Source organism: Pseudophryne corroboree, chromosome 5 (genome assembly GCF_028390025.1).
Source record: "Pseudophryne corroboree isolate aPseCor3 chromosome 5, aPseCor3.hap2, whole genome shotgun sequence".
NCBI classification, from domain to species: domain Eukaryota; kingdom Metazoa; phylum Chordata; class Amphibia; order Anura; family Myobatrachidae; genus Pseudophryne; species Pseudophryne corroboree.
The window spans coordinates 61,296,776-61,318,873 of NC_086448.1; the positions used below are offsets into that span (position 1 = coordinate 61,296,776).

Below are 22,098 nucleotides of genomic sequence, written 5' to 3' on the forward strand. Positions count from 1 at the left end.
GCCGGGGTACCCTGGAGGAGTGGGGACCCCTTCAATCAAGGGGTCCCCCCCCCTCCAGCCACCCAAGGACCAGGGGTGAAGCCCGAGGCTGTCCCCCCCATCCAAGGGCTGCGGATGGGAGGCCGATAGCCATTGTGTAAAAAAATGAATATTGTTTTTAGTAGCAGTACTACAAGTCCCAGCAAGCCTCCCCCGCAAGCTGGTACTTGGAGAACCACAAGTACCAGCATGCGGAGGAAAACCGGGCCCGCTGGTACCTGTAGTACTACTTCTAAAAAAATACCCCAATAAAAACATAAGACACACACCTTGAAAGTATAACTTTAATGCATACATACACACCTCCATATACACATACTTACCTTATGTTCACACGAGGGTCGGTCCTCTTCTCCATGTAGAATCCATGGTGTACCTGTTGAAAAAATTATACTCACAAAATCCAGGGTAGAAGGCTCTTCTTCTTGTAATCCATTTGTAATCCACGTACTTGTCAAAATAAAAAAATGGACACCCGACCTCGAACTGAAATGGGCCCCATGTTTTCACATGCATTAAAGTTATACTTTCAAGGTGTGTGTCTTATGTTTTTATTGGGGTATTTTTTTAGAAGTAGTACTACAGGTACCAGCGGGCCCGGTTTTCCTCCGCATGCTGGTACTTGTGGTTCTCCAAGTACCAGCTTGCGGGGGAGGCTTGCTGGGACTTGTAGTACTGCTACTAAAAACAATATTCATTTTTTTACACAATGGCTATCAGCCTCCCATCCGCAGCCCTTGGATGGGGGGACAGCCGCGGGCTTCACCCCTGGTCCTTGGGTGGCTGGAGGGGGGGGACCCCTTGATTGAAGGGGTCCCCACTCCTCCAGGGTACCCCGGCCAGGGGTGACTAGTTGGTTATGTAATGCCAGGGCCGCCGGGAGCAATATAAAAGTATCCCCCGGCTGTGGCATTATGTATCTGGCTAGTGGAGCCTGGTGCTGGTTTCAGAAATACGGGGGACCCCTACGCTTTTTGTCCCCCGTATTTTTGGAACCAGGACCAGGCGCAGAGCCCGGTGCTGGTTGTTTAAATATGGGGGAACCCCTGTCATTTTTCCCCCCATATTTTTGCAACCAGGATCGGCTCAAAGAGCCCGAGGCTGGTTTGGCTTAGGAGGGGGGACCCCACGCAATTTTTTTTTTACATTTAAACATTTTTTTATTTTTTTTTACAAGGTGCACAATGAAGCCCAGCACGGATCTCTCAGATCCGGCCAAGATTCATTGTATTAAAGTCGGCAGTGTTTTACAAGTCACTCACGTAAAACACTGCCTAAAAAAACGAATGACATCGACATCGGAAAAACCGAAAATGCAGAATACGACAGCTTAGTAAATTAGTCGTAATAAATTCAAAAAGTTGCATATTTACACTTTCGATGTCATTCGTGATTGAACTTTGACCTCAAACGGGAAAATACGAATTTTAGTAAATATACCCCAATGTTTGCAAAGTTGCACGGCACCTGGCGGCACACTAACACCAGGCATCTCATACTGCATGACGTATTGAGGCTAGATGTTTGTGTGTGGAGATATATATATATATATATATATATATATATACACACACACACACACACACACACACACACACACACATATATATGGAAAGGGGGATGGGCAGAAGCGGAGGAGGTGAGCCGCAGCAGGGAGGGATGTGAAAAGATCCCTTTTGCTGCACAAGTGCCATTTAAACAGCAACTTGTGCACACTATCAGAACCTGATGAATCATCAGGTCCTCTCTGCTGCTGTTTTCCAACCCGGCAGCGGTGATGGCGCTTGGAGATCACATGATCTCCAAACGCCCCCTGTCCATTCACTGTGAACGGGAAACAGGTCGCACCGACCCGGCTTCATGTTTACACAGCACAGCGAGCCGGGTTGAACCCATGTTCAACCCTGCAAGCTACCAGAGTTGGAATACTGGACACTGGGCCCTCTTACACCACGGGTCAGGTACGCTCATGTGCTATTACCAGTGTTAGAAGCTGGCGGTGTAAAAGTGGTATGAGTGACACATTCACTAGAATGGCGGCAGCTCTTGCACTAAGCTTGTGTGAGTGTACAGTAATTTTGCACTGCTAACACTACTGTACTATATTCACCATTGCACTTTCAACTGCACAAAAATGTGCACAAATATGTGTAAAAATAACATGAACAAAAAGAAGTTGTAAGAAATTAGTGAAAAGGCAACAAAAGAGTATGAAGACTAATCCACATTGCTTTCTATACAGAACGCTAAACATGGAAAAAGCATGCCATACACGTGTGTGTGTGTGTGTGTAGTATATAGTGATTTATGACATACATGATAAATATACAGTATGAACGCATTATATTTAATCTTTACCCACACTATTACTTATAGAGGCACAGACGTGTTTCCCAGCAGTCTATAATGGGATGCCGTTACGTGGCCGGCGCACGGATTCCCGGCATTCATCATATTGACGCCGGGATCCAGAAGACTGACAATGCCACCAACCAGAATACCGGCTAACTGGGGGCTATTCCCACTCATGAGTATCCACGACACCCATAGAGTGGGAATAGAACCTGTGGCAAGCACAGCAAGCCACCCAGCCTGCAAGGGGCTTCCTTGTGCTCGCCCCCCTGCCGGCATACTGGCGGTCAGGCAGGATCCCGGTGTCGGTATTCTGACCGCCGGGATTCCGTGTGCTGGCCACGTAACCCCAACCCCCTAACATGTCGCACCATTTTAGCAAATCTTAGTAAGTACACAGGCTTGTGTGTTTTGCTCCTTCATATGTAGGTTTTACATGTACAGAAAACATGTAGTCATACAGACGTGAGTTTGTTTGGGGGTCTGCATTATGGTTCTGGTATGAATGGTCAACAGTCATTAGGTCGACCACTATTGGTCGACACTGGCATGGTCAATATGGACACATGGTCGACACATGAAAATGGTCGACACATGAAAAGGTCGACATGATGGGTTTTTAACTTTTTTTGGTGTCGTTTTCTGCGTAAAGTGACGGGGAACCCCAATTAGTGCACCGTTTCCGCTCGCCATGCTTCGGGCAAGGTGCCACGCTCCGCTACCGCTGCGCTCGGCACAGGTTACCGTTCCCAATCGTAGTCCACGTGGATCGTACAGTATGAAAAAGTTACACAAAAGAAAAAAATAAGATTTTACTCACCGGTTAATCTATTTCTCGTAGTCCGTAGTGGATGCTGGGAACTCCGTAAGGACCATGGGGAATAGCGGCTCCGCAGGAGACTGGGCACAACTAAAGAAAGCTTTAGGACTACCTGGTGTGCACTGGCTCCTCCCTCTATGACCCTCCTCCAGACCTCAGTTAGGATACTGTGCCCGGAAGAGCTGACACAATAAGGAAGGATTTTGAATCCCGGGTAAGACTCATACCAGCCACACCAATCACACCGTATAACTCGTGATACTATACCCAGTTAACAGTATGAAATATAACTGAGCCTCACTAACAGATGGCTCATAACAATAACCCTTTAGTTAGGCAATAACTATATACAAGTATTGCAGACAATCCGCACTTGGGATGGGCGCCCAGCATCCACTACGGACTACGAGAAATAGATTTACCGGTGAGTAAAATCTTATTTTCTCTGACGTCCTAGTGGATGCTGGGAACTCCGTAAGGACCATGGGGATTATACCAAAGCTCCCAAACGGGCGGGAGAGTGCGGATGACTCTGCAGCACCGAATGAGCAAACTCAAGGTCCTCCTCAGCCAGGGTATCAAACTTGTAGACTCTTGCAAAAGTGTTTGAACCCGACCAAGTAACAGCTCGGCAAAGTTGTAAAGCCGAGACCCCTCGGGCAGCCGCCCAAGAAGAGCCCACTTTCCTCGTGGAATGGGCTTTTACAGATTTAGGGTGCGGCAGTCCAGCCGCAAAATGTGCAAGTTGAATCGTGCTACAGATCCAGCGAGCAATAGTCTGCTTAGAAGCAGGATCACCCAGCTTGTTGGGTGCATACAGGATAAATAGCGAGTCAGTTTTCCTGACTCCAGCCGTCCTGGAAATATATATTTTCAGGGCCCTGACTACGTCCAGTAACTTGGAGTCCTCCAAGTCCCAAGTAGCCGCAGGCACCAGAATAGGTTGGTTCACATGAAAAGCTGATACCACCTTAGGAAGGAATTGGGAACGAGTCCTCAATTCCGCCCTATCCATATGAAAATCAGATAAGGGCTTTTTCCTGACAAAGCCGCCAATTCCGATACACGCCTGGCCGACGCCAAGGCCAACAGCATGACCACTTTCCACGTGAGGTATTTTAGCTCTACGGATTTAAGTGGCTCAACCCAATGCGACTTCAGGAAATCCAACACCACGTTGAGATCCCACGGTGCCCCTGGAGGCACAAACGGGGGCTGAATATGCAGCACTCCCTTAACAAAAGTCTGAACTTCAGGCAGTGAAGCCAGTTCTTTTCGGAAGAAAATGTACAGAGCCGAAATCTGGACCTTAATGGAACCCAATTTTAGGCCCATAGTCACTCCTGACTGTAGGAAGTGCAGAAATCGACCAGGTTGAAATTCCTCCATTGGGGCCTTCCTGGCCTCACACCAAGCAACATATTTTCGCCATATGCGGTGATAATGTTTTGCGATCACATCTTTCCTAGCTTTAATCAGCATAGGAATGACTTCCTCCGGAATGCCTTTTTCCTTTAGGATCCGGTGTTCAACCGCCATGCCGTCAAACGCAGCCGCGGTAAGTCTTGGAACAGACAGGGCCCCTGCTGCAGCAGGTCCTGTCTGAGCGGCAGAGGCCATGGGTCCTCTGAGATCATTTCTTGAAGTTCTGGGTACCAAGCTTTTCTTGGCCAATCCGGAACCACGAGTATAGTTCTTACTCCTCTCCTTCTTATTATTCTCAGTACCTTGGGTATGAGAGGCAGAGGAGGGACCACATACACCGACTGGTACACCCACGGTGTTACCAGAGCGTTCACAGCTATCGCCTGAGGGTCCCTTGACCTGGCGCAATATCTTTTTAGCTTTTTGTTGAGGCGGGACGCCATCATGTCCACCTGTGGCCTTTCCCAATGATGTACAATCATTTGGAAGACTTCTGGATGAAGTCCCCACTCTCCCGGGTGGAGGTCGTACCTGCTGAGAAAGTCTGCTTCCCAGTTGTCCACTCCGGGAATGAACACTGCTGACAGTGCTAACACATGATTTTCCGCCCATCGGAAAATCCTTGTGGCTTCTGCCATCGCCATCCTGCTTCTTGTGCCGCCCTGTTGGTTTACATGGGCGACCGCCGTGATGTTGTCTGACTGGATCAGCACCGGCTGGTGTTGAAGCAGGGGTCTAGCCTGGCTTAGGGCATTGTAAATGGCCCTTAGTTCCAGAATATTTATGTGTAGGGAAGTCTCCTGACTCGACCATAGTCCTTGGAAGTTTCTTCCCTGTGTGACTGCCCCCCAGCCTCGAAGGCTGGCATCCGTGGTCACCAGGACCCAGTCCTGTATGCCGAATCTGCGGCCCTCTAGCAGATGAGCACTCTGCAGTCACCACAACAGCGACACCCTGGCCCTTGGAGACAGGGTTATCAGCCGATGCATCTGAAGATGCGACCCGGACCACTTGTCCAACAGATCCCACTGGAAGATCCTTGCATGGAACCTGCCGAATGGAATTTCTTCGTAAGAAGCTACCATCTTTCCCAGGACTCGCGTGCATTGATGCACCGACACCTGTATTTGGTTTAGGAGGTCTCTGACTAGAGATGACAACTCCTTGGCCTTCTCCTCCGGGAGAAACACTTTTTTCTGTTCTGTGTCCAGAACCATACCCAGGAACAGTAGACGCGTCGTAGGAACCAGCTGCGACTTTGGAATATTCAGAATCCAGCCGTGCTGTTGTAGCATTTCCCGAGATAGTGCTACTCCGACCAACAACTGCTCCCTGGACCTCGCCTTTATAAGGAGATCGTCCAAGTACGGGATAATTATAACTCCCTTTTTTCGAAGAAGTATCATCATTTCGGCCATTACCTTGGTAAAAACCCTCGGTGCCGGGGACAGACCAACGGCAACGTCTGGAATTGGTAATGACAGTCCTGTACCACAATTTTGAGGTACTCCTGGTGAGGAGGGTAAATGGGGACATGCAGGTAAGCATCCTTGATGTCCAGTGATACCATGTAATCCCCTTCGTCCAGGCTTGCAATAACCACCCTGAGCGATTCCATTTTGAACTTGAACCTACGAATATAAGTGTTCAAGTATTTCAATTTTTGAATGGGTCTCACCGAACCGTCTGGTTTCGGTACCACAAACATTTTGGAATAGTAACCCCGGCCTTGTTGAAGGAGGGGTACCTTGATTATCACCTGCTGGAAGTACAGCTTGTGAATTGCCGCCAGTACTACCTCCCCTTTCTCCGAGGGCAGCAGGCAAGGCTGATTTGAGGTAACGGCGAGGGGGAGTCGCCTCGAACTCCAGCTTGTATCCCTGTGATACTACTTGCAGAACCCAGGGATCCACCTTTGAGCGAGCCCACTGGTCGCTGAAGTTCCCGAGACGCGCCCCCACCGCACCTGGCTCCACCTGTGGAGCCTCAGCGTCATGCGGTGGACTCAGAGGAAGCGGGGGAAGATTTTTGATCCTGGGAACTGGCTGTCTGGTGCAGCTTTTTCCCTCTTCCCTTGTCTCTGTGCAGAAAGGAAGCGCCTTTGACCCGCTTGCTTTTCTGAAGCCGAAAGGACTGTACCTGATAATACGGTGCTTTCTTAGGCTGTGAGGAAACCTGAGGTAAAAAAATTTCTTCCCAGCTGTTGCTGTGGATACGAGGTCCCAGAGACCATCCCCAAACAATTCCTCACCCTTATAAGGCAGAATCAATGTGCCTTTTAAAGTTAGCATCACCTGTCCACTGCCGGGTCCCTAATACCCTCCTGGCAGAATGGACATTGCATTAATTCTGGATGCCAGCCGGCAAATATCCCTCTGTGCATCCCTCATATATAAGACGACGTCTTTAATATGCTCTATGGTTATAGTATCCCTGTCCTGACAGGGTAACAGACCATGCTGCAGCAGCACTATCCATGCTGAGGCAATTGCAGGTCTCAGTATAGTACCTGAGTGTGTATATACAGACTTCAGGATATCCTCCTGCTTTTTATCAGCAGGCTCCTTCAAGTGGCCTTATCCTAAGACGGCAGTGCCACCTTTTTTGACAAGCGTGTGAGCGCCTTATCCACCCTAGGGGATATCTCCCAACGTGACCTATCCTCTGGCGGGAAAGGGTACGCCATCAGTAACTTTTTAGAAATTACCAGTTTCTTATCGGAGGAACCCACGGTTCTTCACATACTTCATTCACTCATCTGATGGGGGAACAAAACACTGGCTGCTTTTTCTCCCCAAACATAAAACCCCTTTTTTGTGGTACTTGGGTTAATGTCAGAAATGTGTAACACATTTTTCATTGCCGAGATCATGCAACGGATGTTCCTAGTGGATTATGTATATGTCTCAACCTCGTCGACACTGGAGTCAGACTCCGTGTCGACATCTGTGTCTGCCATCTGAGGTAGCAGGCGTTTTTTGAGCCCCTGATGGCCTTTGAGACGCCTGGGCAGGCGCGGGCTGAGAAGCCGGCTGTCCCACAGCTGTTACGTCATCCAGCCTTTTATGTAAGGAGTTGACACTGTCGGTTATACCTTCCACCTATCCATCCACTCTGGTGTCGGCCCCACAGGGGGCGACATCACATTTATCGGCATCTGCTCCGCCTCCACGTAACCTTCCTCATTAAACATGTCGACACAGCCGTACCGACACACCGCACACACACAGGGAATGCTCTGACTGAGGACAGGACCCCACAAAGTCCTTTGGGGAGACAGAGAGAGAGAGTATGCCAGCACACACCAGAGCGCTATATAATGCAGGGATTAACACTATAACTGAGTGATTTTTCCCAATAGCTGCTTGTATACACAATATTGCGCCTAAATTTAGTGGCCCCCCCCCCTCTCTTTTTAACCCTTTGAGCCTGAAAACTACAGGGGAGAGCCTGAGGAGCTGTCTTCCAGCTGCACTGTGAAGAGAAAATGGCACCAGTGTGCTGAGGGAGATAGCTCCGCCCCTTTTTCGGCGGACTTCTCCCGCTTTATATGGATCTCTGGCAGGGGTATTTTACACATATATAGCCTCTATGACTATATATTGTGTAGATTTGCCAGCCAAGGTGTATAATATTGCTGCTCAGGGCGCCCCCCCCAGCGCCCTGCACCCATCAGTGACCGGAGTGTGAGGTGTGCATGAGGAGCAATGGCGCACAGCTGCAGTGCTGTGCGCTACCTTGGTGAAGACCGAAGTCTTCTGCCGCCGATTTCCAGGACCATCTTCTTGCTTCTGGCTCTGTAAGGGGGACGGCGGCGCGGCTCCGGGACCGGACGATCGAGGTCGGGCCCTGTGTTCGATCCCTCTGGAGCTAATGGTGTCCAGTAGCCTAAGAAGCCCAAGCTAGCTGCAAGCAGGTAGGTTCGCTTCTTCTCCCCTTAGTCCCTCGTAGCAGTGAGTCTGTTGCCAGCAGATCTCACTGAAAATAAAAAACCTAAATATATACTTTCTTTTCTAGGAGCTCAGGAGAGCCCCTAGTGTGCATCCAGCTCAGCCGGGCACAGGATTCTAACTGAGGTCTGGAGGAGGATCATAGAGGGAGGAGCCAGTGCACACCAGGTAGTCCTAAAGCTTTCTTTAGTTGTGCCCAGTCTCCTGCGGAGCCGCTATTCCCCATGGTCCTTACGGAGTTCCCAGCATCCACTAGGACGTCAGAGAAAAGTGAAAAACTCATGTCGAACTTTTCATGTGTCGTTCATGTCAATGTCAACCAACAGTGGTCGACCTAATGACTGTCGACCATAATATGGTCGACCATCCAAACGGATACCCTGCATTATCACTTGCACGACCAATGTAAATGAGTTGCTAAATGCACAAAGCGCCAGCGAGAGGAGGCGACAGTGACCCCCCCATGTGAGGGAACGGTACAGGGCGCAGTGTGACACTACTAAGACAGCAAGCGAGGAAATGCTGCAGAGAGAAGGGTAATTTAGGGGAATTTCTCTCATCTGCTCAGAACAAGAGAATGTATCAGGAACAGGAACACTTTAGAGAGAGTATCTTCCTGCATACTTCCCACAGCAAGAGATGAAGCCAGATAATACCACTATATACATTCACATACCACATCCGCCGCCTCAGACAGCAGATCACCTGACAGAAAAGAGTAACAAACACAACCTGGCTATCTGGTTGCACGCCATCATTCCCAAATCACTGATCTGCTCCGTGTTGTCTTACTACTGTGCTAAGTAATCACTTAGCATATGTTACATCTGCCCCCCCTGCACTGCACATGGTTTTGGCCAACTGCTAACAAATGTGCTGCTGCGATCAACTCCGAATTAGGCCCATAGTGTTATCTAGCAAGAATGGAAACTGACCAGGAGCACATCCCTGTCTAATGCAAACACAGTGTTCCCTCATTTATTATTACAGGTTGAGTATCCCTTATCCAAAATGCTTGGGACCAGAGGTATTTTGGATATGGGATTTTTCCGTATTTTGGAATAATTGCATACCATAATGAGATATGATGGTGATGGGACCTAAATCTAAGCACAGAATGCATTTATGTTACATATACACCTTATACACACAGCCCGAAGGTAATTTTAGCCAATATTTTTTATAACTTTGTGCATTAAACAAAGTGTATCTACATTCACACAACTCATTTATGTTTCATATACACCTTATACACACAGCCTGAAGGTCATTTAATACAATATTTGTAATAACTGTGTATTAAACAATGTTTGTGTACATTGAGCCATCAAAAAACAAAGATTTCACTATCTCACTCTCACTTAAAAATGTCCGTATTTCGGAATATTCCGTATTTCGGAATATTTGGATATGGGATACTCAACCTGTATTATTATTATTATATTATTATCCTTTATTTATATAGCGCCACAAGAGTTCCGCAGCGCCCAATTACAGAGTACATAAACAAATAAGGAAAACAGCAACTTACAGTTGACGACAATATAGGACAAGTACAGGGTAAATAAACATAGTTACATCAGCAGATGACACTGGAATAAGTATCAGGTGGCAGAGGACTGAGGAGTTGGTGCGCTTGAAGATTATTAAAGTAAAAGAAAGGATAAGCACATGAGGGAAGAGGGCCCTGCTCGTGAGAGCTTACATCCTAAAAGGGAGGGGTAGACAGACAGGGGTGACACAGACGGGGTACATAGAGAGCGTGGAACAGAGGGGTTAGGACTCGCTTCTATACAGCCACTGTCACCACCATGTGTATATTCAATAATAAACTGTATTAAATGAAGTACTTCTATGAATAGTCAGATCTTGAGCGGACTAGGGCCTTATACAGGTTTGTTAGCAAACCAAAAAAGTTAGCAATTGGGCAAAACCCTGTGCACTGCAGGGGGGCAGATGTAACATGTGCAGAGAGAGTTAGATTTGGGTGGGGTGTGTTCAAACTGAAATCTAAATTGCAGTGTAGAAATAAAGCAGCCAGTATTTACCCTACCCAGAAACAAAATAACCCACCCAAATCTAACTCTCTCTGCACATGTTACAGCTGTCCCACCTGCACTGCACATGGTTTTGCCCATGTGCTAACAAACCTGAATAAACTCCTTAGTCTTCTGTGAAATGGGAGTTTCTGGGTGGTTACCGCACGGACGCATAGATCAGGGGTGTCCTGTGGGTGTTCCATGAGAGCGCTGTGGGTGGGTAGCCAGACTTCTGCACTTGTTTGAGGCGTGTGGGGTCAGATGAGCAGATCTTTTGCACCCATCATTAGCATAAGGTAATAAATATGGCTGCTGCGGACTTCTGCATTTGTGGCTAATTTGCATCAGACTCCAGAAAAATCTCACAGCGGATCTGCATCTAATGCTAGGTACACAATTGGCCGACTTGTGCTCCAACAGAGCGGCTGATTGGTAGAGCTAGTAACTATTCTGCTGCTCGGTATGTCTGGCCTGGCAGCGTTTAAATATGACTGCACAGTTTTGATGTACTGGTCAGCAGTTCCTTCTGCCACAAAACGAGTCGGCTGTACACACTGCCAGACGTACCAATATATCTGCAAGATATCTCAGCATTGGCTGTGCTGCAGGGCTGACGCAATATGTCTGAACAATGTTTTCGACACGGATTCACTATGCCATACGCCACTCGTCGGCTGAACGAATGACAGCATTAAGCAGGTACTGTACAGAGGGACTGTGTATGGAGTCCCGGCGTCCAAGATCCCGGCAGCAGGGCGAGCGATAGAAAGCCCCTTGCGGGCTCGGTGGCTCGCCACAGCTTTAATTCCCGCTGTATGGGCATGGCGGACATCACAAGCCTGTCTTGCACACCCCTCCAAGTCCCTCTCCCTCGCTTTCTCCTGCTCCTCCTCCCCCAAGACTCAGTAAAGCAGAGGCTAGTAGAGGGCTGTTGGAATCTGAGATGTGCGGTCATTTCCCGGGATAGGCTGCAAGCAGAAATCTGCTAATCACAGGTTTACAAGTGAGTGCAATTGAATAGCTTCGGCCACCCAGGAACATCCCTGTGATGAGAATTGAATTCCGCCCACCGACCGATGACACTATCAGCAGTGAGAAATATTCTGCATATACCGGCCAGGTTCGGTAAATTATGTAGAGGATCACCGTGTCGACAAGCAACTTTAACCCTAGCTGTAATATTTATTCTGTAAACATTATAACAATGTCAACATAACGTGATATTGTTGTGTCACCTTCATGAATAATCGACATGGTGTCTCCATACCTGCCAACCAACAACGATGAGATGGGGGCTATACATTTACTGTAAGACAGACACGGAGGATATAGATGAACAAACAGTCCCTGTACCCCTTACACCATATACAATGATAAAGGCAGGACATAACTGAGACACAGCATACACCTATAAGCAAATGGAAGGTCAAATATTATAATTAAATAAATAAATAAATATATATATAATAAAATAGAAACTGTTTTGAATAGTTTTCCTATAAATGATTAATTGGCTGACTGAGCAGATATGACACACTGAGGGGTATTTACAGCAATAATCTGCTTCACACATGACAATAATACAGATCTAGTGAATGATGACAAATAACACTATTCCCGTCACCAGCTGGTCTGTTACTAACTTCAAAAGAATGCAGATCCGGGCCTTGAGCCATTTCCAGAAACGCTATTTACCCCTATTAGAGCAATCTGTCCGATAAACTCTAAGGCACCAAGTAAATAAACATATTACAGGATAACTGCAGTGTTGGTCAGTGGTGAGACGTGTCTCTGATTTGAATAACACAAACTTGGGGGTAATGCAACAAATACAAATTCTGCGATTTAGCCAACAAAGCTGCATGGATCTCAATGAATGGCACACCCACATCTATATGGGATGGAAGGATAGATTTATTACAAGTGCCTTTCCCGTTAGCTGTGTATCCACTGACCAGCAATGCAGAAAAGCAGCAGCTACACAGGAAGAAAGACAAAAAAGAATAGGGACATACACAGTTACAGCACTGCTCCAGGCCCCACTATCAATAATGATAGGATATGAATTGGGTTTAACAACTGGAAAAAACAAACAAAAAAAAACAGTGATACACCAACAATGGGAGCAGACAGTATGTTGACATCTGATCATTAGAATCCTTCCTCAGGTGTAGATCGCACCTGAGGAAGGATTCTGGTCATCTGAAACGCGTTGTTCAGATACTATGCTATGGACTTAAAGGGATCTACATTCCATGCCCAGACCGGATGTTTATGCCATCAGCGGTGGTGCCAAACCATCTATTACCTGGGACTTGCTCTTTATAGCCCATCGCGACACTGAACAAGGGTGAGAGGCAAAGTAGATACCCTGTATTCACTTATATTTTATCATGTTCTTCTGCTGATATACTGTATGTACCTATTCTGTCCAATGAATATTTGCTTCTTTGCTTTTATCCCACTGTTACATCCCATTTATTTGGGTAACCGGCTCTTTGAGCAATTTCATTTAGAAGTATTTTTTAGAACATCTTCTTGAGAGTAGCGTCAGAATTACCTTCTATACACTATTGTTTCAAGAAAATAAGATACACACTTTGTACTGTGGACTACAGCTCTGATTACACTCTGTGGAATGCCCTCCCACGCACAACAAGACTCACCTCTAGTCTCCAAACCTTTAAACGTTCCCTGAAAACGCACCTCTTCAGGCAAGCGTATCAAATTCCAGACCCCTCCACATAAAAGAAAAATAATAAATAAAGCGCTGCATAGCTGGAATCAATTTATATTATTTTAATCACACAATGTAATCAACAAACAATATAAACATAAACATACACACATAAACCCGGCCAGTATTAAAAGGTATATGAATTTAAAAATGAATTAAAAACCATCAACCCATAAAAATTTTATATATCACAGAATGACCACCATATCATTCGTCACCAGTAAATGTTATAGCACTGATATAACGCATTGATCAAACTGTTAAATGCATATAATTGACCAAGGGGCCCCTGGTGATTAGAACTTCTCCTTCAGTCACTTTGTAACACATAGGTAATTAGGCTATGAACGTCCACAGCATATAGCATCCAATATTCTGTCAAAAGCTATGTCCATAGATGTAGATTAGGAAGTTAGCACATATGCATCCATATAATAATGACTTAGTTTGTTAGTTTAGCCAGCAATGTTCCTAACCTAGGTTATATTAGCATCAGGTTAATCAGTCACTCCGGTCCACTCAGAATTAACATGGATATGCAACCACACTGATATGTTGCCCTCTAGCTTGGGCTCTAATAATCTGTCCTGGACACTGGTTACTGAGCGGGCTTGGTTGTTAAGGGTTCTCACCGACCAGCTGATTGTTTACTGTGTCAGGGTCTCCACAACCGACTCCTCCCTTGAGTCCCGCCGCATCTCAGATCCGTTAGCGTAGTGATGTCCACAGATAGATATAATGCCAGGTCCGTGTGCCTTAGACCTTTCAATGCGTTTCTCCGCCTATACAGTCAGCGGCTTCCTCAGGAGAAATATAACCTTCAGTGCTTCCCTATCTAATTACATCCTCTATATACAGTACACGTAACATCACATATTTTGTCTTTCTTTACTCTCACACCCTCCTTACCCTTGGTCAACATTGCTGGGTGATCATATCATACAACCCATTAAAAACATAGCAATCATTATGCAATAGGTAGCATCTATCCTTGTGTATCAATGCCTATTTCCCTATAGATTGTAAGCTAGCGAGCAGGGCCTTCCTACCTCTATGTCTGTCTGTTTTTACCCAATTTTGTTCTATTACTGTTGTTCTAATTGTAAAGCGCAACGGAATATGCTGCGTTATATAAGAAACTGTTAATAAATAAATAAATACAGCGTGAATGGGAGTGCATTAAGAAGACCACATAGGTATTTCTATCCCTGCTTACTCCTTCTCCGGACAAGGGCAGAATAGAAGCCACTTCTCTACAGGGAAACCATCAGGGACAGACTGATATTCAGCAAAAGATACATGGATTGGACTGCTGAGGACTGGGGTAAAGTCATGCTCTGATAAATCCCTTTTCAGATTCTTTGAGGCATCTGGAAAAACATTTGTCCGGAGAAGGAAAGGTGAGCGCTACCATCAGTCCCGAGTCATGCCAACAGTAAAGCATCCTGAGACCATTCATGTGTGGAGTTGCTTCTCAACCAAGGGAGAGGGCTCACTCACAATTTTGCCCAAGAACACAGCCATGAATAAAGAATGGTACCAAAACAGCCTCCATGAGCAACTTCTCCCAACCATCCAAGATGAGTTTGGCGAAAAACAATGCCTTTGCCAGCATAATAGTTAACACTTTTGCCTTATGACAAGGTGCTCTAAGTGGCTCGGGGAACAAATCATCAACATTTTGGGTCCATGGACAGGAAACTCCCCAGACCTTAATCCCATTGAGAACTTGTGGTCAATCCTCAAGAGACAGGTTGACAAACAAAAACCCCACACAACCAACCCCCACGGCCACACCGATATGGGGGTACCTCCAGGCAAACAACCACTCCGAAGCCTCCTGCCGGGCAAACAATCTCTCCTACCCTGTGGCCACATCACTAACCCTCCGAAGCCAGAAATCCCTGTCCACGCATACACCCTCTTATTGGAGATCTCCATGCAGCCGGAGTTTGGAGACAGCAGACAGAGCAGGATGGGACAGACAGGCACAGCCATTCAGCGCAGGCCGGGACAGACACTCCGCACATGCACTCCTGTGCAAGAAATGGCCGCCGCAATACAGGCACGCCTCCAAAATTCTCTGCTGGGGCTGAAGAGGATCTGTTTCCTCCCTCCAAAATCTGGTAGCCAGGCTACCTGAACCCTGGGATTTGTCGAGCCCTGCCATAACACATGGTCACAAAAACATACTACGGTTAATTTTTTTTAAAAATCAGGCGCAAGTAAGCCTAGCAGCATGTTTTTGCAGCACCAGGAGGAAGGCGTGGTATAGAAAAGGTCGACAGTGGTTTATTTTTGACAGGTACAAAAGATCAGCATGGTACAAAAAAAGAAAGGGGGGGGGGGGGAAATCGACATGATAATGGTCTACACTTTTTTTTTTTTTGTCCACATCTAGTATATTTCATGGTGTGTGACCACCATCAGTAGAGAATGTAGATCCTCGCCGGAACGCTACGCTTTGCTATTACTATTTACTATTCCCAGTCGTAGTCCACGTGGACAGTAAATATAGTGAAAGCTGGGAAAACATGAAAATACCCCAAAACGTGTCGAGCACTTGTGTGTCAACCACCGACATGTTGACCTTAAGCACAATTGGGCACATCATACCTGTTGACCATACAGTGTTGACCTACTGACAGTCTAACTAGTCAGTATACTGTAGATCTATCATCCGGATACCCAGGAGGAACCATGCAAAAGAGGGGAGAACATACAAACACTGATAGTGCCTTGGTCAGGGAATGAATTCATGACCTCAGGGCTGTTAAACATGAATGCTAACCACTCTGCAACTGTGCTTCTTTATTAGATGTATTCTTTCTGCGACTATAATAAAACCAAAAACAACCTCAAAAATTGGGCAGGGAAGTAAAACAAACCAAGGTTTTGTTTTAGCAGCTGTAGATCTCTGCAGCGCTGTAAAGGGGCGTATTCACGGCCCGATTTGGGTAGAGATGTGTGCTGAGCGAAGCGCTCAGCACACATCTCTCCCCCCGCTCAGCACAGCGCTATGTGTGCTGAGCATGCAGGGGGAGGGGTGCGACTTGCTAGACTGAGCCTGCATGCAGGCCAATCGAGCACCAGCGACAGCAATGGCTGGTGCGTTATCACCTTGCACTTATCACTGCTTTATCACTTCTCCAGGCTTAATACATCTGCCCCATCTGTACAGATAGCACACAGGGGCAGATGTATTAACCTGGAGAAGGCTTAAGGAAGTGATAAAGCAGTGATAAGTGCAAGGTGATAAACGTACCAGCCAATCAGCTCCCATATGTAAATTAACAGTTAGGAGCTGATTGGCTGGTGCATTATCACCTTGCACTTAATACTGCTTTTTCACTGGTTTGTCACTTAATTATGCCTTCTCCAGGTTAATACAGCTACCCCATTATAACATTAGTCACCAACCCATCAAAATGACGGAACAACATAACAGTAAAGTGATCACCCGAATGGAGCAACACTTGAGTCGCTCTGTCGGGCGCCATTTAGTGGCCGCCGGCGTGCAAAACACTTTAATTCCCCCACAGAGGTGAGGAGCAGCATTAACCATTTATTATATAGGATTGCTTTGCAAGAAGTTGCAGTAATAGAAAATAGATGACTCAAACCTCCTTAAATCATTGTTTAAAAATAAATCTAAACTATACAAAGTTTACAGCGCATGTTAAGGCCTGCTGAGGACGGTAATTGTCTGCTCCCTGCAGTCTTACCGCTGGGAATGAGACAACACTAATTACCGGATGCCAACTCTTAATATACAGCACAGCATGGAAGAACTTACACACAGTCACAATTAATAACGCTCAGACAGATGCTCCTGTATTAGAGCTTTTCTGCAGCGGTTTCCCCAGTGCCACGGAGGTCAATTCACGACAGAGAAAGCGGGAAAGGATATAAATTCATGTACAAATCTCACACCCTGCGCTGCGTCCTGTACATGTTTCTCTGCCCTTATAAATGTAAAGCAACTGTGCGGTTATCTATACTTGTCTGTGAGATCTGCTCTCCTGCTAAGTATCAGATCATAGGCTGATTAGCGCTTCAGAAGGCCCAGCCGTCATTCAGTGGTGTCCTTCCCCCAACCCTAGGTAAATGGAACCAGGAACTAATATTTCCAGCTCGCGTGCAGATTTTTTGACAGATCTGCAGATCATTATCTGTGCATTCATCTTCGTACAATACTTTACATCATGCGTGTCAAAAATGTTGTTGTAACCTTGTCCCTTGTTTTCATGCTTTTGTGTATAAATGTGTGACAGGTCTGCACCTAAGTTCTACCATGCCTCCAAGAAGTGACCTAACTAGTGCCCTACAGTATATATTACTTTTACTCCACTTATACAACTCTTAAATAAAACATTGGTAGAAAAGGGAAACTACAAATGACTTGGAGGAGTGTGACTTGTTATGTTTTACCCTGCTGTGAGTGCACCAGAATCGCGGATAGTCTCCAACAACCTATAGTACCAATGCAAGTGCACTGTTGAGAGCCTGTCGCCTTTCCTCCACAATTACAATGATGGGAGCCCCTCCTTTCCTACTCGATTCCATTGGTGAGAGCCCTCGCTTTACTGCATTGGTGGGAGTCCCCTCCCCAGCAACTGCATTGTTGGAAACCCCTCCCCCAGCAACTGCATTGGTGGGAACCCCTCCCCCAGCAACTGCATTAGTGGGAACCCCTCCCCCAGCAACTGCATTGGTGGGAGCCCCTCCCCCAGTAACTGCATTGATGGAAAACCCTCCCCCAGCAACTGCATTGGTGTGAACCCCTCCCCCAGCAACTGCATTGGTGGGAACCCCTCCCCTAGCAACTGCATTGGTGGGAACCCCTCCCCTAGCAACTGCATTGGTGGGAACCCCTCCCCTTCCCCCACAATTGCATTGGTGGATAGAGCTCACAGTGGACCACCCTGTATTTTATTTGTATTTCAAGGATTTGCATTAACAATAACCGTAATACTTTGTGCTACAGGGAATGATTCAGAGTTGGCTAAATCTCTGTGCGCAAGCGCAAATGGCGATATTAGCATATGCTGCTCGTGCAGATACGGATTTATGCATCTTTGCGTATGTCCATCATACGGAACTGAGCCGGATCGGTCTTTCCGTGGAATCGCATACTGTTGTGGTGGATGGTGTAAAATCAATGTGAGGCACGGGTTTCTGCTAGCAGAAGCACCAAACCCCCCAAATTAGAACTTTCAGAATCTTGCATTAGCATAGGGTAGTAAATCCGGCTTCTATTGCTACCCACAACTATAGCCACTTCACATAGTGACTAAGTGGTCTCAACCAATCAGCTCCTGTCATTTTTCAAACACAGCCTTTATCCTGGCAGTTAGGAGCTGATTGGCTGGTACTTTACCTCCATCTAAGGCTTAGTAAATAGACCCCTAAAACTGCAAGGTAACTTTAATGTTATCCTGACATTTGATGTGACCTAGAACACTCTGACCCAAGCTAACCACTCTGCAGCCGGAGCTGGAAACAAGCGTTCTTCTCATTCCTTATACAGATCACCGTTAACGTCTGCACATGACTAATTGTGCTTAATAAATGAAATAATACTTGTGTTCCATTATGCTGCCCTCCACATATTGTGCTGCCTGAGCTGGCCCCATTACAGGCACACCCCGACCTGCGGTCAGTCCATATCACGCTACACCAACTGTGCACACAAAACACTTTGTATCTGCTAAAGCGGAAAACATAAATATAGCAAAAAGCACCGAACCTTGTGTCACATTCATAAATAAGCTGCAATAGAGGACAGGCCGCGACTTGCTTCCCGTTATTACCTTGTGTACGGTTTCCTCCACGGCATGTATGTATTGGTTTAAATCTCTGTTCAACGCAGCGTATTCCAACATGACAAATTGCATGCTGTCCACATCTTCTGCATCACCTATGGAGACACACAGGGATTCTCAGTCAGGTGAATACAATGTACAGCGCAGCAAGTGTACCATAAATACATGTTCATGTTTTACCTGCCCCTACTGTCCGACTATACATGTGGAACATTGTTCTGACAACTTCTTCATCGTTTACTTATAGGGGGGCCACAGATTCTGCAGCATCGTACAGCCAAAGGCGCAGTAAATGGAATATAAATACAGCAAGGGTAAACTCAACAAAGAAATACATAGATGCGTGGGCAACTATTGGGCATAAAGCAAACACGAGTAGCTGTAATAGGGTGCTCCAGGTCGACACCACGTAGGTCGACGCCTGAAATATGTCGACATGGACAAAAGGAAAACATGGGAAAAGGTCGACATGAGTTTATCACATTTTTGAAAACTTTTTTTGTTACTTTTTCATACTTTACTATCCACATGGACTACAATTGGGAACGGTAACCTTACCTAGTGTTCATTCTAGCACCCTGCACCTTTCAAATCCTGTGCAGTTCCTCTTCCCTGCCTGGGGTGTCACTCTCTGCTCTGTTTCTTCTCAGCACACACAGGTCTGTATCACAGCACTGAGTAACAGATCAGAGTGTGCTGAGAAGCATCCCACCAGAGAGCGACACCCCAGGCAGGAAAGAGGAACTGCACGGATTTTGAAAGGTGCAGGGTGTTAGAATGAACACTACTTACCCAAAGCATGGCGAGGGGACGCGGTGCACTAATTGGGGTTCCCGGTCACATTACGGAGAAAACAACACCAATAAAACATTAAAAACTCATGTCGACCTATTTCAGGTGTCGACTTACAGTGTGTCGACCTTGAGTCCCAGACCCCTGTAGTAGTAACCGGATACAATACACAGAACAGCAGTGGGTGACGAAAGGTAGAATACACAACCCCACTGATCTTACAATCTAGATACACCCGAAAATATAGATATGGAAAAAAAATCCAACTGGAGGATGGAATTTGATCAAAAGGAAAACCAACACTATTGAAACAAGGTGCCATAACAAACACATTATACGCTAATACCATGGGATACAATATTATAAAATAAAAATTACAGAAAATTGCCCTGTTTTCAAGTGAAATTACCAAACACTCCTCTGTTTCCTTAATAGCAGCTCCATATACCATTCTGAAGGTAACATTTAAATTATACCGAATGATCTCTCTACACCGAAGGAAGACCATTAAAGATCTTAGATTTCTTTCAGACAAAGGGGCAGATTTATCAAAGCTAATGGTGTCCATACACTTGTGCGATGCCCCGCGATGCGACATCGCGGGAAATCGCACCGGCAGTTCAGGTGCGATGAAATCGTACCTGAACTGCCAAAGTGATTACCATGCGATCATGTGATAGATCGCATGGTAATCACATGACGGGCACGTCACCGCCGAGTGGGAGCGGCCTCTGGCCACTCCTGGCGGGTGCCCATTGCAGTGCGATATATAGCATGTGTTTTTAAAAACACATGCGATCGCACTGCGATTCGATAAATATTAAGTGCAGCACATACTACCTTGAGACGTGAGATTTGACCGGCATGCCCGCGCATCGCTTCGAAAGGTACCTAAAATGTGCATACAATCCTTCAATTTCTCTCACAGATGCGGTCGAAATCGAAGGTTAGCACCAATTATCTCACAAGTGTATGGGCACCATTAGAGAGATAAAGTGAAGAGATATAAAGTATCAACCGATTAGCTTCCAAAAGTCAATTACAGGTTGTGCTTGAATACAGGAGCTGATTGGATGATACTTTATCTCCCTCCAATCTTTGATAAATGTGCCCCTAACCTTTAAGCTTACACAGGGCTGATAATTGTGGCATGACCACAGGTTGGCAGGGAACGATGGAGCTTGTACACTAACAGACGGAAACAGTATTCCTGCTGGGACACACCTGAGGCAAGCTGTATTACACACTACAACAGTTCTCGAGCTACAGGTGTCCTGTTTCTGTAGTATAATGTACATGAAGATCAGTTGGTCTGTATAGTAAAGGATTCTTCTGACACAGCAAAATCACTCCAAGAACTTTCTACCGCCTTTCATTTTCCTCTTCTTCTTCAAACATCGTAGTAGGAATAGTGTCTACATGTGTGGATTAGCTATTAACCAAATGACATGAATGGCCCAGCCACTACCGTTTCCTATAAATGACCCTACTTACTATATTTATGAATGAAATCAGTCTCCCGATACCAGCCTTTAAACTGTAGGTGTTTTCCAAGTTCCTGAGAAGGCTGCAGATTCTGCAATTCTAGTCATTTTCTTTATTGGGCAACACGATTGTGCTGCTCACATTAATACTTCCTGTAAATTATTCTTTTACTCTTTGGGGGTAAATGTATTTCTAGGATGACTCATTACCCAGAATAATAAATTATTGTTGTTATTATTATTGTTTAAAGTACAGTAATGACGTCGTCGGTGAATGCTGATGCATGATTTCTTTGACTCTTCGTTACTAATTTGCAACGTAAATTAATGTTTTCTGGTAGGATGTGTGGTGTGGACTAAGATTAAGAAAGATTCAGAAGTTTATTCACAAATAAAAGTCAACGTCCCGTAACAATGACATCCGAAACCTCCTCTTTGGTGACTGAGTGTCGTTTCAACAGTAAACTAATGGATTTCATGGCAATATGGTGGTGACGGGAAAGGTGTAAAATGATGCATATTTGGGGCAGTAACATTGTAAATGCAGCCAAACGCAGGAACGCGACTCACAATGGGTCCACATTAAATAAAGTTCCTTTCCATCACACAGTGCTAGTCACATACAGGAGACTCAA

General features: G+C 45.9%; 1 protein-coding gene across 4 annotated transcripts in view; it reads right to left on the reverse strand.

The window, feature by feature from the left end:
- Positions 1-22,098, reverse strand: part of NSMCE2 (NSE2 (MMS21) homolog, SMC5-SMC6 complex SUMO ligase) — a 461,402-nt gene that overhangs the window by 226,502 nt on the left and 212,802 nt on the right. For all 4 annotated transcript variants that reach the window (XM_063921296.1, XM_063921298.1, XM_063921299.1 and 1 more), the window contains one exon: positions 19,176-19,282. In XM_063921296.1, coding sequence (XP_063777366.1) covers positions 19,176-19,282 — 107 coding nt within the window. The remainder of the gene's footprint in view (positions 1-19,175; positions 19,283-22,098) is intronic.